The sequence below is a fragment of the Aulonocara sp. 'chitande type north' Nkhata Bay genome, linkage group LG8 (genome assembly GCF_057382095.1).
Source record: "Aulonocara sp. 'chitande type north' Nkhata Bay isolate Kocher_YH1m ecotype deep benthic linkage group LG8, A_spYH_male_GT1.1, whole genome shotgun sequence".
In the NCBI taxonomy this organism is placed as follows: Eukaryota; Metazoa; Chordata; class Actinopteri; order Cichliformes; family Cichlidae; genus Aulonocara; species Aulonocara sp. 'chitande type north' Nkhata Bay.
Genome location: NC_141351.1, coordinates 14,633,392 through 14,661,364, shown reverse-complemented (window position 1 = coordinate 14,661,364; position 27,973 = coordinate 14,633,392). Strand labels below are relative to the sequence as shown.

General features: G+C 39.5%; 3 protein-coding genes and 1 non-coding gene across 9 annotated transcripts; 3 read left to right on the top strand and 1 right to left on the bottom strand.

Moving 5' to 3' along the window:
• Positions 1-232: 232 nt before the first annotated feature.
• On the bottom strand, positions 233-3,111 carry LOC147323439 (large ribosomal subunit protein eL19). 2 transcript variants are annotated; one of them, XM_086303748.1, is made up of 6 exons: positions 2,827-3,111; positions 1,311-1,417; positions 1,099-1,221; positions 778-898; positions 572-682; positions 233-482 (listed from the first exon to the last, which is right to left on the bottom strand). In XM_086303748.1, the coding sequence occupies exons 2-6, from the start codon at positions 1,414-1,416 to the stop codon at positions 356-358; spliced, it is 588 nt and encodes a 195-aa protein (XP_086159874.1). In that variant the 5' UTR covers position 1,417; positions 2,827-3,111; the 3' UTR covers positions 233-355. The 2 variants fall into 2 exon arrangements, with proteins under 2 accessions (XP_086159874.1, XP_086159873.1); XM_086303747.1 differs by lacking the exon at positions 2,827-3,111 and adding an exon at positions 2,395-2,462.
• gpam (glycerol-3-phosphate acyltransferase, mitochondrial) lies at positions 2,911-20,110 on the top strand. Of its 3 annotated transcripts, none has more exons than XM_086303741.1 (21): positions 2,911-3,121; positions 5,919-6,056; positions 6,235-6,354; positions 6,883-6,956; positions 7,752-7,865; positions 8,038-8,187; positions 8,285-8,384; positions 9,710-9,846; positions 10,237-10,336; positions 11,871-12,083; positions 12,316-12,429; positions 12,530-12,615; positions 13,460-13,572; positions 14,548-14,618; positions 15,079-15,346; positions 15,547-15,704; positions 16,145-16,222; positions 16,371-16,508; positions 16,634-16,823; positions 17,117-17,175; positions 17,262-20,110. In XM_086303741.1, exons 2-21 carry the CDS (start codon positions 5,973-5,975, stop codon positions 17,376-17,378), a joined length of 2,484 nt encoding a protein of 827 aa, XP_086159867.1. In that variant the 5' UTR covers positions 2,911-3,121; positions 5,919-5,972; the 3' UTR covers positions 17,379-20,110. The 3 variants fall into 3 exon arrangements, with proteins under 3 accessions (XP_086159867.1, XP_086159868.1, XP_086159869.1); XM_086303742.1 differs by lacking the exon at positions 2,911-3,121 and adding an exon at positions 3,208-3,411; XM_086303743.1 differs by lacking the exon at positions 2,911-3,121 and adding an exon at positions 3,208-3,505.
• Positions 17,314-27,703, top strand: LOC147323436 (FERM domain-containing protein 6-like). 3 transcript variants are annotated; one of them, XM_086303744.1, is made up of 14 exons: positions 17,314-17,437; positions 20,743-20,969; positions 21,234-21,324; positions 22,068-22,147; positions 22,668-22,726; positions 22,871-23,096; positions 23,183-23,338; positions 23,735-23,800; positions 23,905-23,973; positions 24,097-24,271; positions 24,455-24,607; positions 24,900-25,031; positions 25,125-25,147; positions 25,231-27,702. In XM_086303744.1, exons 2-14 carry the CDS (start codon positions 20,751-20,753, stop codon positions 25,270-25,272), a joined length of 1,491 nt encoding a protein of 496 aa, XP_086159870.1. In that variant the 5' UTR covers positions 17,314-17,437; positions 20,743-20,750; the 3' UTR covers positions 25,273-27,702. The 3 variants fall into 3 exon arrangements, with proteins under 3 accessions (XP_086159870.1, XP_086159871.1, XP_086159872.1); XM_086303745.1 differs by lacking the exon at positions 25,125-25,147 and having other exon boundaries at positions 25,231-27,703; XM_086303746.1 differs by lacking the exon at positions 17,314-17,437 and having other exon boundaries at positions 20,796-20,969; positions 25,231-27,701.
• On the top strand, positions 27,401-27,472 carry trnaq-uug (transfer RNA glutamine (anticodon UUG)). The gene has a single exon. It is a non-coding gene; the product is annotated as a tRNA-Gln (tRNA).
• Positions 27,704-27,973: the final 270 nt, after the last annotated feature.

Here is a 27,973-nt window from a genome sequence, read left to right as displayed (position 1 = left end):
TCTCTTTCTAGTTTAATTTCCTCTGGCTAAAATGAGTAGACGTAGATGTATTTGGCACTCTGCTGCCACCTTTTGTAGTGTTCAGAGCATTACCTCAGAAGCATAGTTTGCTGTCTTTTCATAGCCATATTACAATATATATATGGCCATGTTAAAAGAAGAAAAGGGCTTCTCTCACCTCTGTTTATTCAGGTATATATAAATCATAATCAAAATGAAATATTTTCCAAAGTACTCTTTTCATGTCAAATCATTTTTAATATCAAGGCAAGAACATTACTGATGATATTTTCTCTTATCCACATTTATTCACAACCAAAAGCTGATCCTCACAAGATTTGAATACATTTTAGATTCACTTTTTTGTAGTTTCCTCCTCCTTTGATAAGTTCTTGATGATCTCTTCTTTCTTGGCCTGGAGACGCTCTTCTCTGCGTTTGCGGGCTTCTCTTGTCTTTGTGCGCCGGGCCTCGGCTTGGTCACTGCAGGACAGAAACAAATTAATTTCAGTGTATAAATGTTGCTGCGCTTGGAGTGAAATAATACAAGAAAAGAAGAAGTGGAAACGTACGCCAGGAGCTTCTTGCGAGCCTTGTCAGCCTTTAATTTGTGGATGTGCTCCATAAGGATGCGTTTGTTTTTGAAGACATTACCCTTCGCTCTTAGGTAGAGACTGTGGTACCTAGAAGACACAAAACATTACTCATCTATCAATGAAACTGACATAAAACCTTATTCATGATCAGTGAGTACATCAGTGATGACATTCACTCTTACATGTGCCTGTCAATTTTTTTGGACTCCCTGTAGCGACGAAGAAGACGTCGCAGAATTCTCATGCGCCGCATCCATGACAACTTCTCCGGCATACGAGCATTGGCCGTGCCCTTTCTCTTACCTGGAAAGAAAATTATATTACTGAAATAAAACTCTTATCTTACTCCAAGTTCATACTGAAACCACCACTACTTGCAGTTTCTATAAGCAGTCCTTAACATGTACACACCGCTTGATTTTATTTTCCCAAATACGCAATTATTAGCCACATTATTAGTGAAAGCAAATTTGGGGAAAGATAACAATAACCTAACTACTCACCATAACCCGTGTGACGTCCCTTGCGGCGTGCCAGTGTGTTCTTGCGGCAGCGTGCACGGGAATGAACAGTCACAGGTTTTCTGATGATCAGTCCATCCTTTACCAGTTTTCGTATCTGCTGGCCTGTAGCCCAAATAAAATTCATTTAAATAAAAGCGTAAATTTAAGGAGCCCAGAGCCTACTACATAAATCCACAAAGGAAACAACTCACGAGAGTTTGCGTTGGCAATCTCGTTGGTCTCGTTGGGGTCCAGCCACACTTTCTTTTTACCACAGCGCAAGACACTGGAGGCCAAGCGCTTCTGGAGCCTGAGCATGCTGGGAGAGCAAAATCATTATATAAGCACTGTTGGAAATAGTTTTTATTAAACTAAATTAAAAACAAACAAACAAAAACCCCAATATTACAGCAAGAAGAAGCGTATCATTTGATTTAGTTTAATCTAGTTTAGTCCAGTGAGGATATAATTTAGTAATAGAAATTATAATTCTATTACTAATTCACCCTGGCAGTTACAGAAAACATACATGAAAAAAATATGTCACATTCTACGTTTCTGTAGTACAATCTTATTTGTTAGGATGGAATAAACTTTGCCTACCCATCACCATTCAATTAAAAAGCACCCTCGATTGTGTTCATAAGCCATTTTTACTTCATACCTAATTTTTTATGCCTATACAAGAAGGTGTGACCTTGACCAGTTGAGCGCCTAACGCCAATATATCATTTAAATTATTTTCTTCGAGTGTCATAAACTAACTGTTACATAAATGGACAAATCAGCTACTGAACTCCCATTTGAGTGTTTTTTGATGAAAGGCTGTAAAAGATTGAAACGTCATTTGCTGACTTTTAGATGTGCAGTAAACTTGTTTGTTTACTGGTTGGTTTTCCACTTGGGAGAAGAAGACTGTAGCCCAAGTACCAAAACACATGACAACAAGTAACACCTCTACCTTGCCGAGATAATTGACTTTCATTATTAAATCTGTTTTATTTCACTCAATCCATTCGTCAGCTTGTTGAAAAAAAGTCAAAACACTGCAGTCTTTACAGCTGATGCCTGGCTCAGTAGACGGGCTGTCTTCTAACATGTTGTGACATGTCTCACTATATTAGCACGGTTTGCTTACCAACAAAGGCCATCAACGCATTCTGGTAGAAATGAGCGAATTCACTCAAAGTCATCTAGACAGTTCTCCCCGCTGTTTTAAATAAAAAGAATCTCTAACACTTCCTGCACTCTGCTTGGAAATGAAAAGCTTAATTAAATTTCAAATATACAGCTTACCTCATGGCTGCTGCTAGCTTGATAGAAACGAAGGAAATAGAATGTTTGTGACACTACCATTATAGCCATTGCCATGGGTGAGACAACTGTGGCTGTAATATATAGAAATGTAAATACAGCATAATGTTTATGAAGTGACAGAATAGTTAAATAATTAACTAATAATTAATACCAAATAATTAATAATCTTAATCTTTTGGCTTTGGTTTACTGCGTCTTAAAATAAGCCACAATAACCCTATTGATGTAGCACAGTGGTACGGTCCGATAAAATGCTTGTATCAATCCGCCCACTGGAGGGCGCGTTAACCCAATGTTTCAAAGACTGCATTTTAAAAACAGCTTTAAAAAAAAAAAAAAAAAAGCTTTGTCAAGATGACACATTTCCACATCAAATAAAAAATGGACAAAAAAATAGAAATACTAACGCACCTTTATATTAAGTGTTTAATGTTGTCAAATTGCAACGCAAAGTGGTCAAAGTGGCGTCGTGCTGCCCTCTTCTGGCTGGTGGCAGAATGGCGCCGCTGCTTGTACCAAAACAAAACCACCGCAAGTGGTCCTCCCTCCTGTCACACATCCCCGAGTGTCAGAGCTGTGTTGTCCGGTGTACCAAGGACAGTGGAGCTAGTGTGTTACAAAAGAAGCGTACCGAAATACTCAGCGGCCGGCTGTTTGTCGATAAGCTTACATTTTAGATATGACTCAGCGTAACACTGTTGTCAAGGTAAGTGAGAGTCCATTCTCGCGAGCGTGGCTGGAGAGCTAATGCTAACAGCTACATCGTTGCATTATTAGTAACTGTTACTAACGCCGTTCCTGTCCTGTCATAGAAACAGTAACTGTGTCGTTAATGTGGACTTGTTGACACGGTTGTGAGAGATAATTACTTATCATTTAGAGCCGTTTTTCACAGTAAAACACGACATAGTCGGTCAACTTTACACTGACATTGAGTTCGAGACGACCCCCGGCAATGTGGGATTTGACATTTTTCCATGTCTCATCCGCACTGAGGTAAACCGGGCTAATGCTAATCATTTAAGATTCAGACTAGATTAAGACATCGAGTGGAGAACAGGTTAAAGTCACCCCTGTCTTGGAGACCATCGTGAGTACCGGCGTTAGCTGTAAGATGAGATGTGCCTCATGAAGCTCGGAAGCATGCCATGCAGCGTGCCACAGACGGTCACGGAAGCTGCTCACATCACGTTTTAATAACTTTACGCAACACCATCCAAATGCACAAACTGGAGACTTTTTAATAATGTCTTTCTAGGAGGTGTCGGCTGTAACTGAACAGTACCGCGTTTCCGCGGCCAAGCTAGACATGGGCATGTCTGGTTGGTGCTATTGTTGTCTGATCAGCTAGTTATCTGAACTGACCATCTGTCACAAAGAGACCTCTCCTGTTTGACCTGCTTATTGCAAGGCAGGTCTGAGCCTGTCTGCCGGATTAACCCAGTGGTTTTCAGTGTGCATGAACAGGCATGATTTTGCTAAAGGTAAATAAAACGTGATTATGTGGCAGATGGCCCAGGCCATACTTTGCCAGTGTAATTCGATAGTAGCGCCTCAGCGTGTTGTTTTTTAATAATTTCTTGATGATACTTCATTTTGAAATTACTGATTGAATCAAATATTTAACAACGTTATAACAGATAGTGGAAGTTGCTACAAACTAATGTAGATATATCCCATGAAAATTATTCAAATTAGTTTATAGGATTTGCATACGTTGAATGTTATTATCCGTGTACTCATTAAACTTTAATGCAGTGTAAGGGCTACCTTCACTTGTTATCTAATTCCCCTAAGCTCCTCATTCTTGGAGGTCTTTGTTTTTCTGGAGTACTCTCGGCCGTTGACCCCTTTGAAATCTCTGCTTCCCTCATCTGTGTGCACATCACCCACTACAACCACAACACCACAGGAGGACAATGTCGCAATGTTCATTCATTCATTGAAGCTTGTTAGGCAGGAACATTTTTGTGAAGAGGCCAGTCTGCTGACAGTCAGACGTATTAGTCAGAGAAAGATGGACCGACAGTGTCCTTAACTGACACACATACTGTACAGTCTGTGTAAGCATTCATTCATAAATTGACTCATTTCCAGGCTAATCAAAGACATTCTCTTAATTACCTTTGTGGGTTCTCTTCACATCTTCTCTCTTTCCTTACTGATGTCTAGCTATCCCCTTACCTTGTTTCTTCAGGAAGGTTCAGTGGTTATGCTATGTTTGGTTCATTGTAAAATCCTCCAGCATTGTGTGTTTAGTGTAAATTTTGACTTTGTTTCAGGACGCTTACCAGTGTTATGCAGGACAACTGGTGTGTAACAAAAGCAAAGTGTCATTTGAGGCACATTAGACAAATTATGTTTAAAATGCCAAACAAAAGCTTCCCATTATGTTATTTTTAGATTGCTATTTTGTGTAGTGACCATTTCTACATAGTGACTGATAGGGACGCTCCAGCTGTGTAACCGTGAGCTGATACTCATGTTAAAATGTCAGCTTGGGCAATACTGGCGTTTTACTTTTGTTTTGTTGTTGTTTGCCAATGGGCCTCTGTCAGAAATCATGGCGAACTGGTGACTTGTCAGATAGCACTGTTCAGCCAGTAAATCAGTGCGTACATAGTAGTTGATGTTGTTACTCAATCTAACTGCGGGCCTTTTGATAAAATGATAATTTTTCTGTGCCATAAACCTGCTGCTTCCCAAAGTAAAGGCTTTATTTGGTTCTGTTATTTGTTTTTTTCCATTGTCAAATATTTAATGTGTGCATTAAGCTAAACCAAAAAAAGAGCAGCGTAGTTTGGCTGCATATATCTGAGTTTGTGCATTTAATTTAAGGTTCTTGTCAGCTGGAGTTGAGTACGACAGCTGTGTCTTGAGGGCAGATGATGATCTTAATTAACATCTTTAAGAAGTGCATTGTTTGGTGTTTGAAAATGTTTGTGTTTTCTAAAATGAGGAAGTCTTTGCCCTATCTGTGGTCACACTGCTATTTAAAATGGCTTACTCGCATATCAGTTAAAGAAGTAAAACTTTGACTTCTCTGTTAACTAGTCCCACCAGACTGCATTCAGTCTGAGATGTTGGGGTGATTAATATACATTATTATCTGCTGCATCTTGTTGGTTTTTCCAGTATGACTTCCGACTTTTCTTAGAAAATCAGGTCTAACCGGAGCATGCCAGCGTTGACTGAATCTGAATAGCACAGCGATGCCTCATGTGGGAGGTGCTGACTTTTGGCTTTAAAGTTGAAAGGAAGCTGTTAACATCTGGTTGTTCACCATCATTGCTCATGCAGTCAAAATGCTGAGCAGAGGCTGCTCGTGAAGGCGATATAAGCTATGTCGCCCACTGTAGCTTAATACATTGCTGCAGTGAGTGTTGTATTTTTCCACCAGCTAGATTTAAACGCTGTGCATTTTCTTTGTGCTACTCACTAATATTCATTGATCACTTAAATTAAAAAAAATATAACTGTATTGTATTTGTGTGTGCTGTCAGCTTGCCAGCTAGTGGTGTGTGACCAGGAGGGAGAGGAAGGAGACAGCAGAGAGCATGGAGCTGTCAGATGGCTTGCTGCTGCAGGTCAGCAATGGAGAGCAGTGGTGTAACCGCTGGAAACATCCCAATGAAGACTCGGTAAGCCACAATTAATTTGTTTTCTTTTTGTTGTTGTTGTAATTTTCATTGTACATTCAGAACAGCGCCATGCATCCCCCCCAAGATCAAAGGCGATAAATCTCATATCAGCACACACGGTCCTTTCATGTGATGCTTTTGCTTCTTCCTGATCAATCTTTTTTTTATGCATTTCAAGGACCGCAGCACCAGCCCTTCAGTCCTGCGTAATGTCGCCAGCACGTGGAAAGAGGGTCTGCTGAACAGAAAGAGGCCCTTTGTGGGGCGCTGCTGTCACTCCTGTACACCACAGAGCTGGGTAAAATTACATCACGGCTAATTAACTGTGGCTTGAGTTCATTTGCTGATTTCTGGTCTTTTGTAAAGAAATTGGCCAGCATGGAATCGAATAGTTCCTGCTAACTCGATCTATCCTGGCTGTTCGGAAAAACAAGCAGTCCTCTTAAAAAAATCATAATTAAAAATAATTTTAGATAAGTCATTATTATTCATATAATCTATTCAGATCTAATTTGATTATTTAATTTGCTAATTAAATGATATGTGGATCTCAGGTTGTCTTCCTGTGTTTATATGATAAAGGTGAAAATCTGAAAAGTGGTTGCAAGGCATTTTCAAGGAATGTTTTTTTTAGACATAAAGCAATTCTTAAAACACCTCATTATTGAGTTTAGTGCAGTAATATAAAAAATTAGCTGTTAAAAGGTTCAATTCTAGTTAAATTTATTTTCTTAACGAGAATTAAAGCATAACAAGCTGTAAAGTAACGCGAAACTAAACTGATTCGAGTTACTTTCTCATTTTTTATCTTTTTTGTTCCTTACAGGAGAGACTGTTCAATCCCAGTATTCCATCTCTGGGTCTGCGAAACGTCATCTACATAAACGAGACCCACACTAGGTAAACGGAGCTTTTCACTTCCCTTCCACTTTAGGAACATTCTTCAACTGAAACTTCACGTCGTGCTTTGGCAGAACAGGAAAGTCTCTACTTGCCTTGTCAGTCCTCTGATCTCCAATCAGTCCCATTGAATGCAGTTCAGATTTAGGGTGAAATTCTTAACAACCAGTGTAAAATAACTGGATTTAAGTCAAGAGGATGACTCTCTGAAATTGTGGAAAGGTCGACAGATGAATAATTTACAGTGTTTGTCAGTGGACACCAGACACATGCACCCAGTGGCTGGCTTTTGTTGACAATACTCAGTAAGATATATGCCACCATGCTCCAAACCGAATGGGGAAAAACAGAAATAAGTTAATATCTAGTTCTATTAGCATGGAAACAGAGATGGTGATGTACCGTACTCAGCATGGTTGGGTTAGCATCGTTTGCTTTGTCCTGACACAGTCAGTATTATGTTACTTGAAAGCTCATCAAGGTATAGCAAACCTGACCTGTAACACAGCTGTTGATGATGAAGCTGTGTGTTTGGGTTATGCAGGTTATGCATTGTTCTGCAGTTCCTGGAAATGTGATATTACCATGAAAAGTCGTGCAAGTATTCCTGACTGTCCCTTATCTGGATGTTGATTCATATATTTAACTTATGTGTTTTTGTGCGAAAAGCAAGGCTCATGTTTATAACACAGCTTTCAGCATATATCTGAGTATATTTGAGAATCTCTTCTCGTATGTAAATATGTATCGTTTATGTGGTTTTATGCAAGCGTTTTTCTGTGTGTGCTCATCTAGACAGCGGGGCTGGCTGGCACGCAGACTGAGTTATGTGCTTTTCGTTGTGGAGAGAGATGTCCACAAGGACATGTTCACCAGGAACGTGGTGGATAACGTACTCAACAACAGCAGGTAAAAGTCAGGATACAGGAAATTCAGCCCACATCAAACTTTATTTTCCAATCATAGATAAATTTGTGATATGGTGGACATAAAGAAACCATTTTATTAGAGAAATGGAGACAATGCGTTGAATGTTAGAAGAGGCAGCTTTATGTTTGTGTTCTTCTTTTGTTGATTGCAGGGTGGAGGATGCTATTGTGACAGTAGCAACAGACTTGGATGCTGCAGCCAGCCAGCCTGGTCAGGAGCACAAAGCTGTCAGCAAAGTAAAGCAGAAAGCCAGGGCCTTCCTCCAAGAGATGGTTGCTAACATTTCCCCAGCCTTTATTAGGTATTTATACTTTTTAGTTTATGACAATATTGTAATGCCTTAAGCAAACCTGCTATGTTGTGTTCTGTTCTACATCTTAATTTTTCTTTTGGATTAGGCTAACTGGTTGGGTGCTTTTGAGGCTGTTTAATGGCTTCTTCTGGAGCATCCAGATCCACAAAGGACAGCTGGAAATGGTGAAGAAAGCTGCTACAGAGGTGAGGGGCAAAGACACACATGATAAACTGTCTCAGCACAATCTGCTACCCAAAATGAGTAAGACTGTTTTTTCCATTAATATTGAAAACTTGTTTCTGATTGCTGAAAACGGTAACGGCTAAACCGATAAAGCTGATGTAGTATTTCATGTACATAGTCTTCTTCACTGATTGCTGTGTCTTGATTAACTAGCGAAGCAGCCTTTATTTCTGACCACTGAAGAGGCTTTATGAATGTAAATGATTGATAGTTGTAAATATACATAAACTAGCACTAAATATACACTCCACTTTATTAGGTACACCATGCTAGTACCAGGTTGGACCCCCTTTTGACTTCAGTACTGCTTTAATTCTCTGTGGCACAGATTCAGATTTTGAACAGTGTTGACATGATAACATCATGCTGCAGATTTTTTGGCTGCACATCTGAGATACAAATCTGTCGTTCCACGACTCTGCAAAGGTGCTTCATTTGATTGAGATCTGGTGACTGTTGAGGCCATTTGAGTATAGTGAACTTGCTGTCATGTTCAGGAAACCAGTTTGAGATCATTTAAGCTTTGTTACATGGCATGATATTCACACTGGAAGATGGGTACAGTGCGGCAATAAAGGGATGGGTATGATGAGTAGCAATACTCGGAGCTAGGTTCTAGTGTTTAAATGATGCTCATTTTCTACTATGGGATCTTAAGTTTGCTACGAAAATTTGCCCCACCACCACCATTAGCCCGAACAATGCAGGATGGATCCCTACCTTATGTTGTTTATGTCTGATTTTGACCTTACCATCCAAATCTTGCAGCAGTAATCAAGTGTTCAGTTCAACTCAAAGCAGTCTGCTCATTTTTCTCTGGCCTCTGACTTCACCAAGGTATTCTTACTCAAAGAACTGCTGGATGTTTTCTCCTTTACAGGAAAATCCCAGTAGATCGGCAGTGTCTGAAATACTTAGATCAGCTCATCTGGCACCAACACTCAAGCCACGTTCAAAATCACTTAAATGACCTTTCTTCCCCATTCTGATGCTCGGTTTAAACCTCAGCAGTTCATCATGGCTGTGTTTACACACCTAAATGCATTCAGTTCCTGGGCAGTTATTGGGATTGGCTGATTAGACTTGTGAGTTAACAAGCAGTTGAACAAGTGTACCTAATAAACTGGCTGTTTAGCTGAGTGTTTATTTTCTTGCTTGTAATATTTACAAGGTGTTTTCTGTCATTGTACATTTCTCGTAGATAATAAAAGTTCTCAACATTGATCACATACAGAGTTCTTAAAAACGTGTTAGGAGAAATTGCTTATTTCTCTTTTCTTTGCAGCAAAATGTGCCGATGGTCTTCCTCCCAGTTCACAAATCCCACATCGACTACCTGCTCATCACGTTGATTCTGTTCTGTCATAACATCAAAGCCCCGCACATCGCTGCTGGAAACAACTTAAGCATCCCCATCCTCAGGTAAACATAAGGCCTTGTGTGAAGATTGATCTGGAAATAAGGTGTATGTTTAACTCAAACAATAAAGAATTCCCTGGAAATATGTTCGATAGTTAAATCTTTTTTTTTATCCTGCTTCAACTAGCATTTGGTTCAGCACTGATCCTTTTGTACTACATGGGTATTTACAACATGGGTCCCTGAAGTGTCAGGATGAGTCATCTTTATATTTTAAGTGCTTCGGTATCAAACTGTCCTCCTTTTTCATCATAGTCACACCTTAATCCAAATTAGTACCTTGAGGAAATCACTGATTAAAACTGTATTTGCTGACAGCTGTGGAGTTTGTGCTCACTGTTGCTGCCCATTGAAAAGCTTGGAAACTACTTTATAAAACTTCTTTGTTTTCAGCACCCTGATCCGTAAACTTGGAGGTTTCTTCATACGACGAAGAATGGAAGAGTCTGCAGATGGAAAGAAAGACATTTTGTACCGATCTCTTTTGCACGCAGTAAGTCTGCAGAGCGGGTTTTCTTCATGTTTTCTGCTCTGTGTGTTCTTTTCTATTGAATAATGAGAGAGTGAAATGTTTTTGTTATTTAAGCCATGTCTTTGTTTCCAGTTTTACTTTGTAATTAGCATTATATCTTCCAAAGAACTTATTTTGACTCTGCTACAGTCCTGTCATTTGTAAGCCCAAACTAAATGTTTGGGTAGATATGCTCCTTTCCTTTATTGTAGTGACCCATGTGTCAACAGTTTTGCTCTCTAAACATATTGGGTCGGCTTATACGTCATCTAACCTTTTATTTACCAGTTGTAACCCAGTATTGGTCATTATAGGTTTTTCTGTATCACATGACGAGTAGATGTTCAGGCTTGTGTTGCAGATTCATAGGTTTTTGTTAGTGTTTCGCCATCATAAACTACTTGGAAGATTTTCAGTGTGTTTTCTACAAAGTAGCATGGAAACTTAGGTGGTTTATTTAATTGCATGGGTTGATCTGAGTGGCAGATTTTCTTTGTATCTTCAGAAGGGGTTGGCAATAAGTAACAGTGTATTGTGCTTGTAAGATAGGTTCGTATTGTGTCCTTAAGATAAGAATTATCAGCCCAAGACATGAGCAGCTAGTAGAAATGATGAGCTGAAATTCAATCCTGTTATACAAACCATATTTTACCTCTTTTTCTTAAGATGAGATAAGATAACCTTTATTAGTCCCACACGTGGGAAATTTGTTTTGTCACAGCAGGAAGTGGACAGTGCAAAAGTTATGAAGCAAAAATTAGAATACAATAAGAATAAATACAGTACACAACTGTACAGAATAGAACACAATAAAATACTATATACAGTAGAATAAAATAGAATAAAATATACAATAGAATAAAAATAAAATACAAATGCTGTATACAACTGAGTAAAAATACAACGACGCCAGAAAAGAGTATTGCACTTAGTGTTATTGCACATGTCAAAGAGTGCACAAGTTGCAGCTGTAATGATTGAAAGTGGTCAAAGTAATTTAATTTGCTAAAAAGTGAGATTTTAATCTGGCACGCATGTGTCACTTGCCAGAATGGAATTAGCTTTCACAGGCAAGCTGTAGAAAAAGGTCACATGCTGCTCTAACTCCAGTTGCTCCCATGAAAACTGAACCTAGACGTCCCGGCTTACTTTGAATGCCACGGCCTGGAGTTTATTTCAGGACAAAGCTTCTATTCTCAAAAGTGTCTGCATAGCTAAGACAGCTGTGTACACACTGTACTCAGGAGGATATCATTATACAGCAAAGCTACCTCAGCATGCACCCGATTTCCTACACTTTGAGTCTCATGTTTAACCTGCATACTACAGCACTGGCATGGCCTTGACTTTACTTGACTGTCAGCTTGTAATTAAGTGAATTTCCTGCTTCGGGACGTCAGCAAATTACATTTTCACCAAAAATACTGCGACCTTTACATGTATTATTTTCTCATTTGTCTGACACACACCTTTTCTGTATTCACCTGATCATTTCCCTGTTTCGTCATTGTCGTAGTACACAGAGGAATTGTTGCGGCAGCAGCAGTTTTTGGAGGTCTTTCTGGAGGGGACTCGGTCGCGCAGTGGTAAGCCATCTCCAGCACGTGCAGGCATGCTGTCTATCGTGGTTGACACAATGTGCACGGGGGCCATCGGAGACGTGCTGGTGGTGCCAGTTGGCATCTCCTATGACCGCATTATTGAGGGAAACTACAATAGTGAGCAGCTGGTGAGTGTCTGGATGACGTCGGTGGCAACAAAGGTGTTTTTGTTTTTTGTTTTTTAATCATGCACAGAAAAAGAAAAATACACAGAAAAATAAATTAGTTGGATTTTGAATTTGTGACTGAAAAAAATGTATGTATTTCTGGTGGTAGAGCCAAGCATGTTTTGACACAAACTGCTTCAGCTGTGTCCTTATAGCTATATTTTTGGTAACTTTCAAATCTGTCTTGTTCTAGGGCAAGCCGAAGAAGAACGAAAGCTGGTGGGGAATAGCATGTGGTGTGTTCAGGATGTTGAGGAAGAACTACGGTTGTGTCCGTGTTGATTTCAACCAGCCCTTCTCCCTGAAGGTGATTAATCACACTAAAAAGAGCTGAAAACCTTCCATGTTTGTTTTTTATATTGAATATGTATTTATGAATACGTATGTCACATTTATGTCAATTATAGGAGTACTTGGACACCCAGAGAAGCCGTCATAGTCCACCACCTGTATCTCTGGAACATGCTTTGATGCCCACCATTATTTCTGCAGAGTTAGTACAAATATACACACACGCTCACTCCATAGTCTCACATGTCATGACCTTCCTGGACAATCTTCATGTCCAAGCTCTATACCTCCCTCCTGCTACTTCATGGCAGGCTCTGTGACATTTGAGAACGGGTCGTTAGTTAGCCCTGGCAGGGGTCAGATCAGTTCAAAGCTGTCTCTTCATAGTAAAAACGAGCGATAAAGCACTGTCGCTGGGATGACTGCAGTCTGCCCCAGCTGGTCTACAGTCAGTTTCAAAACTTGTGCCAACAGTGGTGATTAACAACCTTCTCAACTCTTTGGAGACAAATATTATGGAAGACTCTTTTCAACACTCGCGTGAAATAGTGGCATATCACGTTTTGCTAATGGCACGGATGGATGAGACATGCAATGACTTTGGCAAAAGCCAGGAAGTAAACGAGTAAGATAACCACCCTGAGATCACGTTAGATAAATGATGACAAATAATTGGTAAGCTATTAACTTGAGATCTTGAACTTGAGTACTTTTTAACGGCAGGGGCAGATTGTTTGTAGAGAAGTCAGACACAGGGCACTCTCATGCCACTTTGTTCCTCTTTTGTCTATTTATTCGTCTATGTTTATTTAGGTTTTAAATACTGTATCCCCGTGTAGTGGTTGTATATTCTAATGTGTATTACATTTTACAGTACCCAATATTATTATATTCTAACATTATTGGGGGTTACACTGCAAGCTCCCAAAAATAGGAGTGAAAGATGAGCTGGTGTGTGTTTGGACATGACAACTGCCATCTTAAATTATACATACTGTGTGTGACACAGTAAAAAACACATTGGCTTGTTGTTATTATCCTTCCAGGCCTGATGCTCAGCTGTTTGATGGACAGGAGGAAGAGCAGGTGAACAGAGAGCTGCCCGAGGACATCTCTAGACGACAGCTTATCAACAACCTGGCCAAGCACGTTCTCTTTAGTAAGAAAATCACAACCCGCAGATGGTGGGTTTACTACATGCACGATGACTAGGAATCATAATTTAAAGTCTTCAGTAAGCACCGGTCCCTTAAATAAGCACATAAGTCTCCTTTTCATCCTGTGCTAAAGGTGCACCTGCTCACAAAGGCAGCACTCATGAAATACAGCACAGCATCAGTCCATCCGCTTTACATCACTCGGGGTGTTTTGCCCTGGGATAGCACTCCAGAAACCGGTTCTCCCCAGCTCATTCAGCTGCATTCTCCTACACTAGCTTTTTTTTTTTTTTTTAAACCAACAGCCTATCACAGAACCACCAGCTGGATGGCATGTTGTTTTTAGCCAATAAGGTGAAGGGGAGGATGGAAGCACAGGGGAGGGGGAAGAATGCAGTACCAGCTTAGCTGTTCATAAATGTCCTGCACCTCTATGCTTGATTACTACTTTAGGTGATCTGTAGTAACCCTTGTCTTTACACACTCCCTCACATGAGTGCTATCAATATAATCAGCTCTTTTAGGCCTATTTAATATTTTATTTGTAGTAAGTCAAACTCTGATGAATTAATTAAAATTATATATAACAAAACACAGGTATATAGCTTTTTTTCATCCTTTCTCCCCAGCCTATTAAATCAGACAGCCACCCACCTTGAGTTGGGTTCTGTCTGAGGCTTCTTTATGTTAAGACTTTTTCTTTTTTTTTTTGTGTCCACACTTAATCACGCTCAAGGTTGAATCGTCTCTGTAATACTCTGTAAACTTTCCTGACTTGATATCTGCTATGATTGGATGCTATACATATATACACATATAAAAAGGAACTGAACACAGCTTAGTTTGGGGCTTACAGCACTGTAGTCTTGCTTTAAGGGTGTCTCAATGAATTACAAGTACTTCTGCTACTTCTGCTTTTTTTGTTCTCTTTCTGTTGTGTGTTGGTTATTATACCCTTTTGTATCTCCTCCTCATAGCGGCCAATAAATCGTCAGCAATCATGTCGACCCACATTGTGGCCTGTCTACTGCTGTATAGACACAGACAGGTATGTGTAGCTGTTGCCTCCTCTCTCCTCGTGTTCTGTCACTGCCAGATACACCAGCTCACATTTTTTAAAATCCTGCTATTATTACCCCGTCTGGTATGTTTGTTTTTTTTCCCCTTGTTCCTCTTCCGTTTAGCAGGTATGCACCTTCCTGGGCATGACACTTAAGTCATAAATATAGGAATAGATAACTCTGTTAGAAAATCGTATTTCTTCCTGCATTCTCTTTCATCGCCTCTTGCATTAATTGTGAGACTCTGCCCTCTACAGACACACTAATGTCATGACAACTGCTCAGTGCTGCATACAACCCCAAAAGCCCTTTTGTAGTTTTTTTCTTTGTTTCTTGACTTTTATTATTTTGAAGTGGGCTTATTAAAATTCACCAATATACTTTTTTTTTTTTTTTTTAAGTTTCTGATGTTGTTGTTGTTGTTTTTTCCTGCTCATTTTGTGTCAGGGGGTGGTGTTGTCCAAGCTAGTGGAAGACTTCTTCAACATGAAGGAGGAGATCCTGTCACGAGACTTTGACTTGGGCTTTTCGGGGAACTCAGAGGACGTGGTCATGCGTGCTCTCCACCTCCTGGGGAACTGCCTCAATGTGACCAGCAGTTCTAATCGCAATGGAGAGTTTACCATCGCACCTAGTCAAACTGTACCTGCGCTTTTTGAGCTCAACTTCTACAGCAACGGCCTTTTCCATGTATTCATTTCTGATGCAATCATTGGTAAGTTATGCCAACAGTATTATGTGCTGTTTTGGTTCATCATTGTGGTTATTATTTAAGAAAAATATACTGAACATGTAAGCTTGAATAATACATTTTTTTTTAAATAGTTAGTTTAAATTGCTGTTTGAAGTTAAACAAGTGACAGTAGATCTAAGTTCAGCAGTCCTAAACACACAGGTTTTCCTGTACCTCTCCAGCCTGTAGTGTCCTGTCGCTGCAGCGAGAGCTGGTCATGGAATCAGAGTCTGCTCGCCAGCCTGGCAATCCCAGTAGTCATCTTCTAAGTCAAGAGAGACTCATCCGCAAGGCCGCTGGTCTCTCCCACTTCCTTATCAATGAGGTGGCTGTAGCACCAGTAAGTCCTGCATATTCCATCTTTATCACTCCAAATGTCTGCGCACATTTTACATACGCGTCTATGATATTATGACTACTGCTGTCATCCACCTCGTGTCCACTGCCTCATTTCTTCAGCAGTGGACATGTTTACAATCAGAGTCCTTTTATATATGCCAGACATTGTTTTGCGCAATTGTGACAAGATAATTAATCTTGACTTCATCTCTGTGTGGTTATAGTCTCATTGATCATCTGAATATAAGACATTCCTGTCACCGTAATTAGTAACTCTAACCTAGGCTCTAAATGAAGATTATTTACAATGTTTGCATATTAGTTTACACTAGTAATGATGGAACAAGTTTGTTGACAAGTAGTTGTTTATAAAATTACATTTTCAACTCCTATGTGGTTTCATGTTTTAGCGTGTCTACATCTCTCCTGTCTGTCCCACAGCCTTGCCAGACTATTTACCAGGTTTTCCATGACACAGTAACCAGGCTGATCCAGTATGGAGTTCTTTATGTGGCAGAGGTGAGTTTACAGGCCGTCAGCCGCTGGACAAAAATAACAGATCATGGCGGTTAATGTCAGAAGTTGAATGTTTTAGGAAGGACTCTTAGCGATAGTTGCTATTGGGTAATGAAACTTTCAGATCCTCTGATCTGTTTTTGTGCGTCAGGAGGACCAGGAGGAACTGAGCCCAAGCCCCACAGATGAGCCGTGGCCCAAAAAGTTTGCTGAGCCCCTTTCCTGGAGGAGTGACGAAGAGGATGAGGACAGCGATTTTGGAGAGGAGCAGAGAGATCGCTACCTTAAGGTATACTTAGACCATTTGGAATTTTGCAGCCAACACAATCGCCACAGCATTCACATCCAAACATCCACTGTTCACCATCAAAAATGACTTTATTTGACTTTTGGTCTGTTTGTGTTGTCTTTCAGGTGAGTGTTTCTGCAGAGCACCAGGAGTTCTTTGTCTTCCTTCAGCGGCTGCTCAGCCCGGTGCTGGAGGCCTACAGCGGGGCTGCGATCTTCGTCCACAGTCTGAGCCAGCCCATGGTCGAGTCCGACTACACCCAGAGGCTCTTCAGATATCTGCTCACACGCACAGAAAGAGGAGTGGCTGGTTATGGTAATATCCTAATATCGCCCACATACTGCACAATGTATTTAAAAAATAATTTAAAACTTCTCTAGTGTTACATCGCACTTGGAATTGAGAAAATTGCTAAAAATGAGAAAATGGTTTTTCCAGTCATGATTTTTTTTTTAGGTGCTGGGAATAAAGTCCAAAAGTATAAGTAGTATTCACATGAAAAATAAGAAATTACTATCAGATTAAAGAAGGATTTAGCTAGTGAAAATTTTTAAAAGTAAGATCCTGTCTCTGTTTTATGTATTTCAAGCACTTCTCTTTTCATTCAGGTGAAAGTGCAACTCATTATCTGGTTAAGAACACCGTGAGGACTTTCAAGGAGCTCGGGGTAAGCATGTGTGCATTTTTATGTGTGTATTTGGGTGATGTGCAGAGTCATCCAGCTAAACCTCCTGTTTTCTGTTTATTCTCCAGGTCCTAAAGGAGAGGAGAGAAAACAAGGTGACAACTCTGGAGCTAAGCAGCACCTTTCTACCTCAGGAAAATCGGAACAAACTCCTGCAGTACATCTTAGGTTTCACTCTGCTGTGACCGCGACGCGCGTCACCCAGCTCGGACCCCAGGCTCCTTCCAATAAAGGGCTTCTACTGGTTAGTTCTAAACAGTCCCAGGTGCTACTCTGTGGAAAGCTTTACCAGGAAGTGCCTTCACGTAAAAGCAGCTAACTATCAGCTGTAGTCGGAAGAGACTTGAAGCCAGTCTTCCCTTTCTTCTTCTTTTTTTTTTTTTTCTTTTTGTTTCAGTCTCTGACTTCCTGTGTTAGAACCGCGCAGTTGATTTAACACGTGTATTGAAGGGGTCCCTCTAGGAATCGTTCGTTGTGAACTTTGCAGGAGAAGTCAAAAGGTTTTAATATGGGGAAAAAAAATTTAACCGTGCAGTCTGAACAAAGCAAAGCTGCCTTTTGTCTATACAAGTGAACAAGTAAAATATGCATATAAAATAACTGTAAACATAACCAACAACAGAGGCATTTTTATGTTAACTCTTTGTGCTTGTTTATAAAGTTGCCGTATTCTCTCCAGTGCACTCTAATATCTTACAGTTTAAAATGTGTTGCCTGTACATAGAACGTAGAACAACTTCATTTATAGTGCACTGAAATTATTACACTCTGGTGTAATTAAAGAGAAGAGTTTGCTGTACTCAGAGAGATACAGTGCACCTGCAAATTGTGTACATATCCAAGGTTTCAGTGGCAAAATGTATGAATTTAAATCTCCATACGGTGAAGGTCAGTTATTTCTAGTTGCTGTTTTTTTTTTTTTTTAGATAAAAACAATCAGTGTGCAGTTTGGCCCATGAACAATATTTACTTAGCGAATGCAATATGTACCTGTTGAAAGTCTGGCGTAGTCAAGGCCTAAAACAATGTCCACCTACAGTTAAGTGCATTCAAACCACTAATATCTAAGTGCATTCACTTAAACTTTTCATATGAAAAGTGACTTTGATCTCTTTTCTTTTTGCAGAACACCTCACTTTTCGATGAATGTTACACAGCACAGCACTTAAAGTAATGAATACCAGCCATCACACCCACTTTTATTCTAATAACAACACGCTCAGACACTCTGTGACATGCCTTTCAGGGAAAGCAGATATTTGGGATTACCACCTCTTTTTTTTTTTCTTCTTCTATCATAAACACGCTGTATAGCCTTTATAGCATTGCTGCTGAAAGAGCAATAGTTGGGCATTTGTGAGTTGAAATTGCTGCATAGTGTGGTAAAATAGTGCAGTTCTTTTGAACAGTTGGCTAATTATGAGTGCAGTATAGTGTTCTCTTTACAGACCTCTGTAAGGTCAAAAACAAACAGGAAACAGAAAAAAATGCAGTCATCCAAAACCTCCGGGTTAAATTCTTCTTCTTTCATGTTAGATATAGCAATGGAATTTTAAATTCCATCATTAGTTACATTCTTTAATAAAATCAATCTTACACTGACTTAAATTATGATAGAGTTTACTCTAGTAACTAGATATTACCTATTCTTCTTCTTCTTATTATTATTATTGTTATAGTTGCATTTACACATTTAAGTGTTTCAGTGTTGGAATCAAAAAGTCAGATTATGCCTGACTGTGAAATTTTAAAAACATGAACAAAAAGCAGAGTGGCTGAAGTTAAAGTACGATGGTGAAACAACACAGCATTGTGCATTTGGCTGTGAGTTTCTAATTATGTTGTAAAGTAACTTGATAACACAAAGTCGATCAAGTCAATATTTAGTGTGTCTTTCAGTTTCAGTTTGCAGTGAACATGAATATAAACGTACACCGCTCCTCTTCTTGATGGCAAGAAAAAGAGGAAGCAGCAAGTTTGAAAGGAAGCGTAATGAATTGCCATCATTATTGAATGATCGTGAGGACATTGTTGATGCGTCAGGGCAATACAAGAATTGGGTCCTTTAAATAAATATTTCTATTGGGAAATACGTGTGATAGTTCAACACTTCTTGTTACAGGTCATTGTAATGTTTATTTTTCATATTTTTCTAAACTTGTAAATGAAAAAAAGTTACATATTGGTGAAAGACACCTAAAGCATGTGGAAGAACAGAAGAGTATGTTACTGCAACAAGAATGTGCTCTGAGAGTGTCACGAGCTTTCTAGCATTTCTGAGCCCTCGGTCTGTACAAGTCTCCTCACCAGGGGACCCATCTGCCATGATACGTACTGTACTGCATGTTTCCTCTGGTCGCCTTTAATCATCGGCACTTCAATGTGAACTCTGCTCAACCTGATAATAATGGTCTTTTACAGCCTTACCGCTGTGTATGTCGTGTAAGTTGTGTTGATGAAAGCGAGCTGTATGTGTAGAAGATTAATTGTGTTACCTCTTGAATGTTATCTAAAAAGGTCATTGTGGTATTGTCGAATACTCGATGGACGTGGTACAGATTTATAGTTTTTAATGAACTGCTTGTGGGATACTGAAGCTGCATTAACCACATCCCACTACTCTGTATAACGTAGGATAAATGCCTGTATCTGGGAAGCAGGTGCCTTTTTAATGCACTGTAGTATTCTTTTCTTGTTTGTTTTTCTTGTTTGTTTTTTTTTTGTGCATGTTAATAATTTTGGGAATCCAAAAGAACACTGTAGATGGTAACTTGGAAAAAAAAATTCACAAGTTGAGAGAACATGTTAGGATCACCAGCTACTAAAAATATGTCACTTTTCTTTTTGCTTTATCAAAGCAAAGCACAATTGGCATTGTTAGATTTTGTTTTTAAATAAATTAATGATAGATTAGTGATGGTGTTGCCTTTTTATTTCTTCTATTATATCTAAAAAGCATTTTGTGATTATTTTTCTGGTGTGTGAAAGGGGTAAAAGGTTATTATAGTTAACTAATGCTTAAATAAAAGTGAGTTAGGAATGGTAACTGCAATGAAAAATTAAATAAGAATAAACTATAGTCATGTTAAAGAGAGAATACACCATATTTCAGTTTCAAAGTTCAACAGGTCAATTATTTAAATACAACCTCAGATGAACAACAGCGTGAATTATTACACTGTGCATGAAACACTAAGTACATCCCATCACTCAGTAGCTTGTAGAACAAACTATTATTACCAGGACAGATTTTAAAAAGCTGACTATATTCAGTACATACGGGAACATAAACCCAAAGATAAACAAGCAGACACAGTGCTTCTAACAGTAGCTTCTGACATGACAATTTCTCTCTGCAAAACATTAATATCTTTCAGTTTTCTGTAGTATTTGGAGTGAAAATAACTCCCAGTATGTCCAAAAGAAGTAAAAGGTGATCAAATGATGCAAACACATTATTAGCACATTAGAGCTAATTTTGTTTATTTATTTCTAAAGAGATCAAACTGCTAAATAAATAAATAAATACATTAAATTCTCTGGTTGCAGATCTGGTAATGTGGCAACTTTTGATGCATCTGTCTGTTTGTACAGACATCATTATGTGTCAGGCTGAGGAAGGAGGGAGGCTTGCTTTGTTAGGCCCATGGGAGGCTGTGAGGAGGATATATAGTGGATCGAGACCATGCGAAGCCTTAGTGGCAATGAGGACCAAACAGAGGCGACAGGTGTGCGTTCTTCTACCGAACAAGCAGCACCTGGATTGTGCTGTCACGGTGAGTGACCACAGGGCCTTTCTGTAGCATATTTTCTTGTTTGGTATTTTATTGTGACACGTCACATGGGCACACAGAAACCTAAATTACATTCATGTTAAGATTGCATTGATCTGTCAGTAGGGTATATTTATTTTTAAAACAGTGGAAGAGCTAAAACTGTATTTTATTAGAAAAAAACATATTTGCAAGAAAGCCAAAACACTGAAAGCATGGACTCTCAGTATGTTTTATGTTTTCTTTCTTCTTCCTGTGTGTTTATAGGTAAAAGCCAGAGGCCGTGAGGTGTTGAACAGTGTGTTGAAGCATCTTGGTGTCAGTGATCTCCAAGTGTTTGGTCTAGCTGTTATGAAAGGTCAGTTAGTTTCTGCGCGGGAGTTCAGGAGCAAATGTTTTTTATTCATTAACTGTGGAACGCTGAGATTCTGGGAGGCTGCTGATAGTGAGTGAACCTGCTGTAAGATATGATAAATGGAAAGCCATCTCCTATCAGCCGTAAACAACATAACTGAGGGATAACACGTGTTAAATGGACTCATTGTGTTGATTTCATGCAGCGCTGTCAAACATATGGTTTGCAGGACAAATATGGCCAAAACTGAGTTACTTTACTTGAGCGTGCAAGTTATGTCGAATTTTTTCTTCCTATTTTTCCACTCTTTCCTGTGCAGCATGAAGTGTTGTGTCAGGAGCTAACCTACCTCAACTGTTAATTTTGCCGCCCTACCGAGAAGTGTGAAATATGGTCAGTTTCATGGCTGTTCATAGATGTGGTTCTTTGATTAAGACAGTTGCAGTTCTTTTTAATGACAGCAGATTTATTGAATGTGGAAAAACTGAGACATGTTGTTCAAATTGCGCTCACTATCTAAGACACACCAGCTAGTTTGTGATCCCATAAGTGTGAATGTTTTAAAAATGTATTTGTTCTTCTTCAGAGCAAACGCAATGGAAATAAAAGGCCTTTGTACTGCTAGGTTGTTAGTCAATATTTATACTTTTCTGGGCCACATGGTCTGAAACTGAGCTGTATGTAGACCCTAAACTGAGCCTGACATCTCTGATTGAATGTGTGCTTTTTTTTCTCCTTTTTTTAAGATAATGATTACCTGTTTCTTGATTTGGACCAAAAGCTGAGCAAGTACTTTGGGAAACGATGGAACAAAGGATCTTTAATGGTTAGTTTTCCATTTCTTTTTTTGATGTAGTGTTTGCACTGTTGAAACAGAAATCACCAGATCTACAAACAGCTCCATGCTGTAATGGGAACACTCTAAAAGCTGAATTTAGTGATCTTAAGTAAAATTTCATGTTTTCCTGGCAGTCATGATGATTTGCATATCAATGATCTCAAGTAGATCTTGTGGCTCATTGTTATGCACTGGTGCTGATTTCAGTAGTTGTGCAACTTTGCTGTTTACAAGACTGGGGAAACCTGCAACAGATAAGACTGAAGGCGTTGCTTGTATGAGTACTAAGATGTTTCTCCCAGTGAAAACACTGTATCCAGATAAAGTCCACCAATGGACTAACATGTCAAACGTGTTAGAAAGATCTGACTTATTTTAAAAGTTCTTTTATGTCCACGTTTTCTTTTTCTTTTTTTAATGATTTATCATATTGGTCAAATATTAACTAGACTGTGTGATAGCAGAAACGATAAACTGAGTACTCTCTTTACTCATCCCACCTTTCCAGGTCCCGTTTATCTTATTTCTAAGAGTCCAGTATTATGTAGAAAGTGGGCTGCTAATTTTGTAAGTTTGTTTTCCATTACCTTCTTTTTCCAAGATTAATAATTTCCACTATAAGTGTTGTTGAAGTTTATGAAAATGTTTGTGGAAAAGTAGACACCTGACAGACTTCATAACAGGAAAAGAAAACCTCCCTGTTTCTTGCAGGAGCACCACAGTGCAGCAGCTCTACTACACTGAGCTGAGGCAGAAGGTGCTGCGTTCACAGAGCCACCATCAGGAGGCTTTGTTCTTCCAGCTGGCAGCCTCTGCCCTCCAAGCTGACGTTGGCGATCTGGCACAGGGAGAGGAGACTGAGGAGGACGGAGAAGAGAAGAAGCAGGAGAAAAAACACAGATGCTACTTTCTCCCTGAAGATTACTTCCCCTCATGGGTAAAAAAAAAAAGAAAGAAAAAGAAGTGTAGTCTAACCTTGACAGAAATACTCTTATATATATATCTGTGTGTTCATCTTCTCAGCTCATAAAGCGCAGAGGGAGAGAGTACTTACTTCAGCACAGCCCAGTGCTGCATGGTGAGCTGAGGGGGGTGTCCCGCAGGCAAGCCATCCTGCACTTTATAAAGGAAGCCAACGAGCTGCAGGATGGACCTGTCACATTCTACAGGATGAGAGAGGTCAGACAGTGTTACAGTTAAACAAGGGCGAACTCTGTGTGAGGATGTCTGTTTCTTAATTAGTTTAAGAGAGACTAACTAAGAAACTTCTGTCCTGAGATGTTGAATATGGAGCTACCAGGCAGTTAAAAGGAAAAGGAAAAGAGGTCACATATATCAGACACTCCATAAACGCGTACATTTCAGAAAATCTTCAGAAAAATATCCTACAGGGTGTGAAAACTGTTACAGATCTCGTAAAAAGCCCCAGTAATAATTCTTTGGCATGCTCTTGCATTATTTGTCTCCCTTGGTCATTTTAGAGAACTCTTTTTGAGTCATGTTTGTTATGTGAGCCCATGGCTTTAAAAAACAACAACAAAAAAACTGCTTTATCAACTATTATTTTACACACAGGAGGACAAACAGCCGAGGAGTTTAATCCTCCTCGGTGTGACAGTGAAAGGAGTCCATATTTGCCAGGTGAGTCGTTTTCAATGACAGTCTCACACATAATTTTAAATAAAGTTTATGAACTTATTTTCACATGTACATATAGATTCTTGATCTGAATTTGTGTTTTTAAGGAGGTGGAAGGGAAACAATCTTTGTTGTACGATTTCTCCTGGACAGGTATTGATCGCTTTACCTTTCAGGTTAGGTTCTAAAGACTGGACTATAATCAAAATATACATACAATACAGGTCACATTGACCTGCGTGTAGCTTTAACCGTAACACACGAGATCATCCTCTTTATGTATGGCTCTTACTTTTCAGGGCAACAGGTTTGAAATCACTGCTGTGGGCTCTTTGTGCCTTCCTAAACTGGTTTATTACACTAAATCAGCTTTCCACTCTAAACACATCCTGAGGCACCTCCGTGACAGTCACCAACTCCACATGAACATCAGAGATGCAGTCAGTTCCATCCAACAGCTGGAAAACATGGGTAGTACGTAAGGCTTTACTTTACCACAACCTATCTAAGACACGACTGAGTCAGTTGTCTTGGTCTGAAACCAATATCATGTAATAATAATAACAATAAGTCTTTTAAGTGATTTTAAAAGATTTGAGATCACAGTCTCTTACACAGTCACACTCCAAAGGTGTTCTCTTTTCTGTCTATCTTCAGCCAAAGAAGCCTACATCTGCGACACAGCGTGCCTAAGAAAGAGTCTCCAGTGCAGCAACCTCACATCTTCAATGTCCGACTGCAGTGATGCTCTGGAAACAGCTACTGCCTGGTTTAAAGAGGAAAAGGAAGAGGACGGAGGCTCTACAACAGGTCTGTTATTGGGAGGAAATGATTGTGTAGATGGTGCAACATTTGCCTCTCAAACAAATTGTGCATTTATGTTTGGAAACTGGTAAAAACACGTTTAATTCTACCCAGCAATGGTTTACAGCAGTAGGTCTGCAGACCTAATTAAGGAAGAAAACAGCTGATGTTGCTGAAGTGACCAAGAGGGAAAGTTTAAAAGCTCATTAGGCAAATGAACGCAGAACTACTTTCTTAACTTACCTGTTGTACTTTTGCCTTGAACTCAAAATCAGTTGTTTGTTTATACTGATGCCAGGGTCTGAGCTGTGGTTGGACGAATCAGAGGAGTTGTTTGTTGATGATCCAGCTGAGGTGTCCTGGCTGGCTGAGCTGCTCCGTGGTGTGTCTGTTGACGCTCCTTTGATGTTACCCTCTTTTTGCTGGGCAGGTTAGTCCAAAAACCACTAAGACCATTCTAAAATAACAGTTGAATCATGTGTTAGTTCTGTGTAGCATGTGATATTGTGTCCTCTTTTATCAGCTGTCACCATGGAAATGAAACAGGTGAGCAAACTGCAGGTCTGTCTGTTTGAACATTTCCAGCACGATCCTGCATCAAAGCCAACATCTTTCTCTGTGATCTTCAGGTTCTGTGGAAAAAAACGGATGAAGGGATATCTGTGGACTAATTGAGATTCAGAGGATGCAGGGATTCATCACCCGTTCTTCATCTCAAGACAAGGAGACACCTGTTGGAGTTTGTTGTTATGGAGCTAAAATGCTGAAAGGATACAGCTGAGCGTTATATTTTGTTTGCTTAGAGGAAACCTCATTAAATGTGCTAAAACAGAAGCCATATAGTGACCTGAGTAGTTATAACTTGCTTTAAACTATACAGCCTAAAGTTGCAGTAATTACACTTCAGAAATCGAAAGAGGTATAATAGTGTTTTAATACATATTTACAAACTAAACGTATTAAAATATCAATAACATAATAAATACAACACTTGGGACATTTTTGTCATTCTTTGAACAGTGCTATTACAATCAGTGCTGACTTCTGTTCATTTGCCATTATTAATGTTACCATTAAAAAATTGTTCTGTTTTATGATTCAGGTGAAATTATGTTGTCAGGCTTCCACAGTGTGGCAGTATTTCCAAACAATCAGAGTCCATGCCATCATGTGAGAGGTCTAAGATGCTGTGTTAAGGGTGCACTCTCCCCTGGAGGTGTGGGTTCAAGGCACACTCCTGTTGTTGCGTTAAACCAAACATATATAAATGAGCTTTTCTGAAAATAAAGTAAAGATCTGTGTACAATATGAGAAGGTTGGTAGCAAAATCGGAGAGCAATGCACTGTGTAGGACACATGGAAGTACAGTGCCGAGGACTAATCTCCTTCAAAAACACAATGATAAAACCCTAATACTAAGCACTCAGAAGATTGCTTCACTGTCAGTGTTGACAGCTCTGCACATTGGCTGCTGTGTGAATCCTGTCTAGGGTTCTCCTTGGCTCTCTGTTCAAAGGGGCTCTCATGCTCTGGGGGGCCTCTGGATATTTGGGGCCCAGGTCTCCTCCATGCCTGCTTCATGTCTTTGGGAGCAGGCTGTGGCTCCCCACACCTACCTGTTAAATAGTTAAATTGAGTAACCTAATGAACACAAGTGTGCTCACACACACAAGTGTACAAACAGGTACCCACAGACACACTATCTTGGTCGGCTGCTGCCTCTAAACATGTATCATTAATACTGTGTGCTGCTCAGTGTTTTTTCTCTCTCTTCTTTTCTATTTTTATCTCCCTCTTCTTCTGTTAACTTTCTCCTCAACTCCACTCCCCTCTTTCTTTCTTCTCCCCTGTTCCCTCCATCTTGTCTGATCTGAGTCTACTAACTCAAAATAAAAAAAAATCCTAATCAAATTCTAATAAAATATGACTATAAAGTGGACCACTATAACAAAAGCCGTAATGGTCCTCTCGGCAAATCTGTTGGGCCTTTTGTTTTGCCTTCTGACAATATTTCTGATTGCTACATTGAAAAAAAGAAAAAAAGACAACAAAAATACTATATCAGCATTTTACCATTAAAATATATTTTAATCACTTATTAAAACTAGAGTGTTTTAGTTTGCTTTCATCCAAAGCATCTTACAGTGTTATGCAGAATTTCATGTGATGAGATCACATTGTGTGGCTTCCAAAATCTGTGTGTAAACCCTCTGTGGTGTGGGTTTCATGGTGTAATGATTAGCACTCTGGACTTTGAATCGAGTGATCTGAGTTCAAATCTCTGTGGGACCTCATGCATGTTATTTATTAACTTTCCTTTCCTTCTTCACATCACCTGCTACATGTTCAGTGGCAGTTGATTCATTTAGGTGGTGAGAGGATCCACTTGTTATTACCATAAAACGTCCAATGACAGTTGTATTCTAGTCCTGAGCTAGTATTCACTGACAGCAGTTGTATAGAGGTATTTTAGCATGAGTATGAGTATTACATGTCATTCAAACACTTACTGTCATAAAATAAAACAGTTTCCTCTACAATATCTTGAACAAAGGTAACATCTTCACTAGCTGTTGGCTGTTACCTTCTCGACTTAAGCTGTTTTGTGAATTGTTCAGTCTTTGGCGTAAGCTCATTCGAATGCTTTTTTTTTTGTTTAGTTAGGATGGCCAAGTGTTCTAAGGCACTGTGTTAAAGTTGGAGTTCAAATCCAACTCCTGACAGTTGGATTTTATCTTCGATAAAGAAAAGGTTTTGTCCAAATCTTCCAAAATCTGTCTGTAAACCCTTTGCTTCGTGGGTCCCATGGTGTAATGGCTAGCACTCTGGACTTTGAATCCAGTAATCTGAGTTCAAATCTCGGTGGGGCCCAAATATCCTTGTATCTTGCACAAGGATATTTGGCATGTAGATTAAAGCATCCCATCACCAACCTGGTAGGTGACCTCCACTACGGAACCCCCAACACTAACTGAATCAGATTTCAAGTTCATAACTTATCAAAGCAGTTGCCATTTGGTGGCAACTCCTTTATTGAAGGAAGACATCACATAACATTTCAGTCTTAAGCAAGTAATGTCAGGAGTGGGATTACAGGAGAGACTGCGACCTGAACGCAGCGCCTTAGACCGCTCGGCCATCCTGACACATTTGTGCTTGTTGATACAGAATCCACATGACAGGCTAGCAGATCAAGACACCTTTACAACTGATCAGATTGGCAGACTATTACACCTCTGCTTTACCAACACATATTCAGCTGAGATTCAAGAAGTCACTTTGATGAGACTTTTCTTCAACTATCTGATAAATGAATGTGACCATTTGGTGGCAACTCCTTTATCGAAGGATGACGTCACATAACATGACATT

Coding starts and splice junctions, on each gene's coding strand:
- LOC147323439 (XM_086303747.1), bottom strand. Junction 1,222..1,310: donor GATTGCCAACGCAAACTCTC/GTGAGTTGTTTC, acceptor TTTGGGCTACAG/GCCAGCAGATACGAAAACTG. Junction 683..777: donor AAAAAAATTGACAGGCACAT/GTAAGAGTGAAT, acceptor TGTGTCTTCTAG/GTACCACAGTCTCTACCTAA.
- gpam (XM_086303741.1), top strand. CDS start 5,973: ATGGAGCTGTCAGATGGCTTGCTGCTGCAGGTCAGCAATGGAGAGCAG. Junction 6,355..6,882: donor CCTGTACACCACAGAGCTGG/GTAAAATTACAT, acceptor TGTTCCTTACAG/GAGAGACTGTTCAATCCCAG. Junction 12,616..13,459: donor CCCACCATTATTTCTGCAGA/GTTAGTACAAAT, acceptor TTATCCTTCCAG/GCCTGATGCTCAGCTGTTTG.
- LOC147323436 (XM_086303744.1), top strand. CDS start 20,751: ATGTGGCAACTTTTGATGCATCTGTCTGTTTGTACAGACATCATTATG. Junction 21,325..22,067: donor TGGTCTAGCTGTTATGAAAG/GTCAGTTAGTTT, acceptor CCTTTTTTTAAG/ATAATGATTACCTGTTTCTT. Junction 23,097..23,182: donor AAGATTACTTCCCCTCATGG/GTAAAAAAAAAA, acceptor TCATCTTCTCAG/CTCATAAAGCGCAGAGGGAG.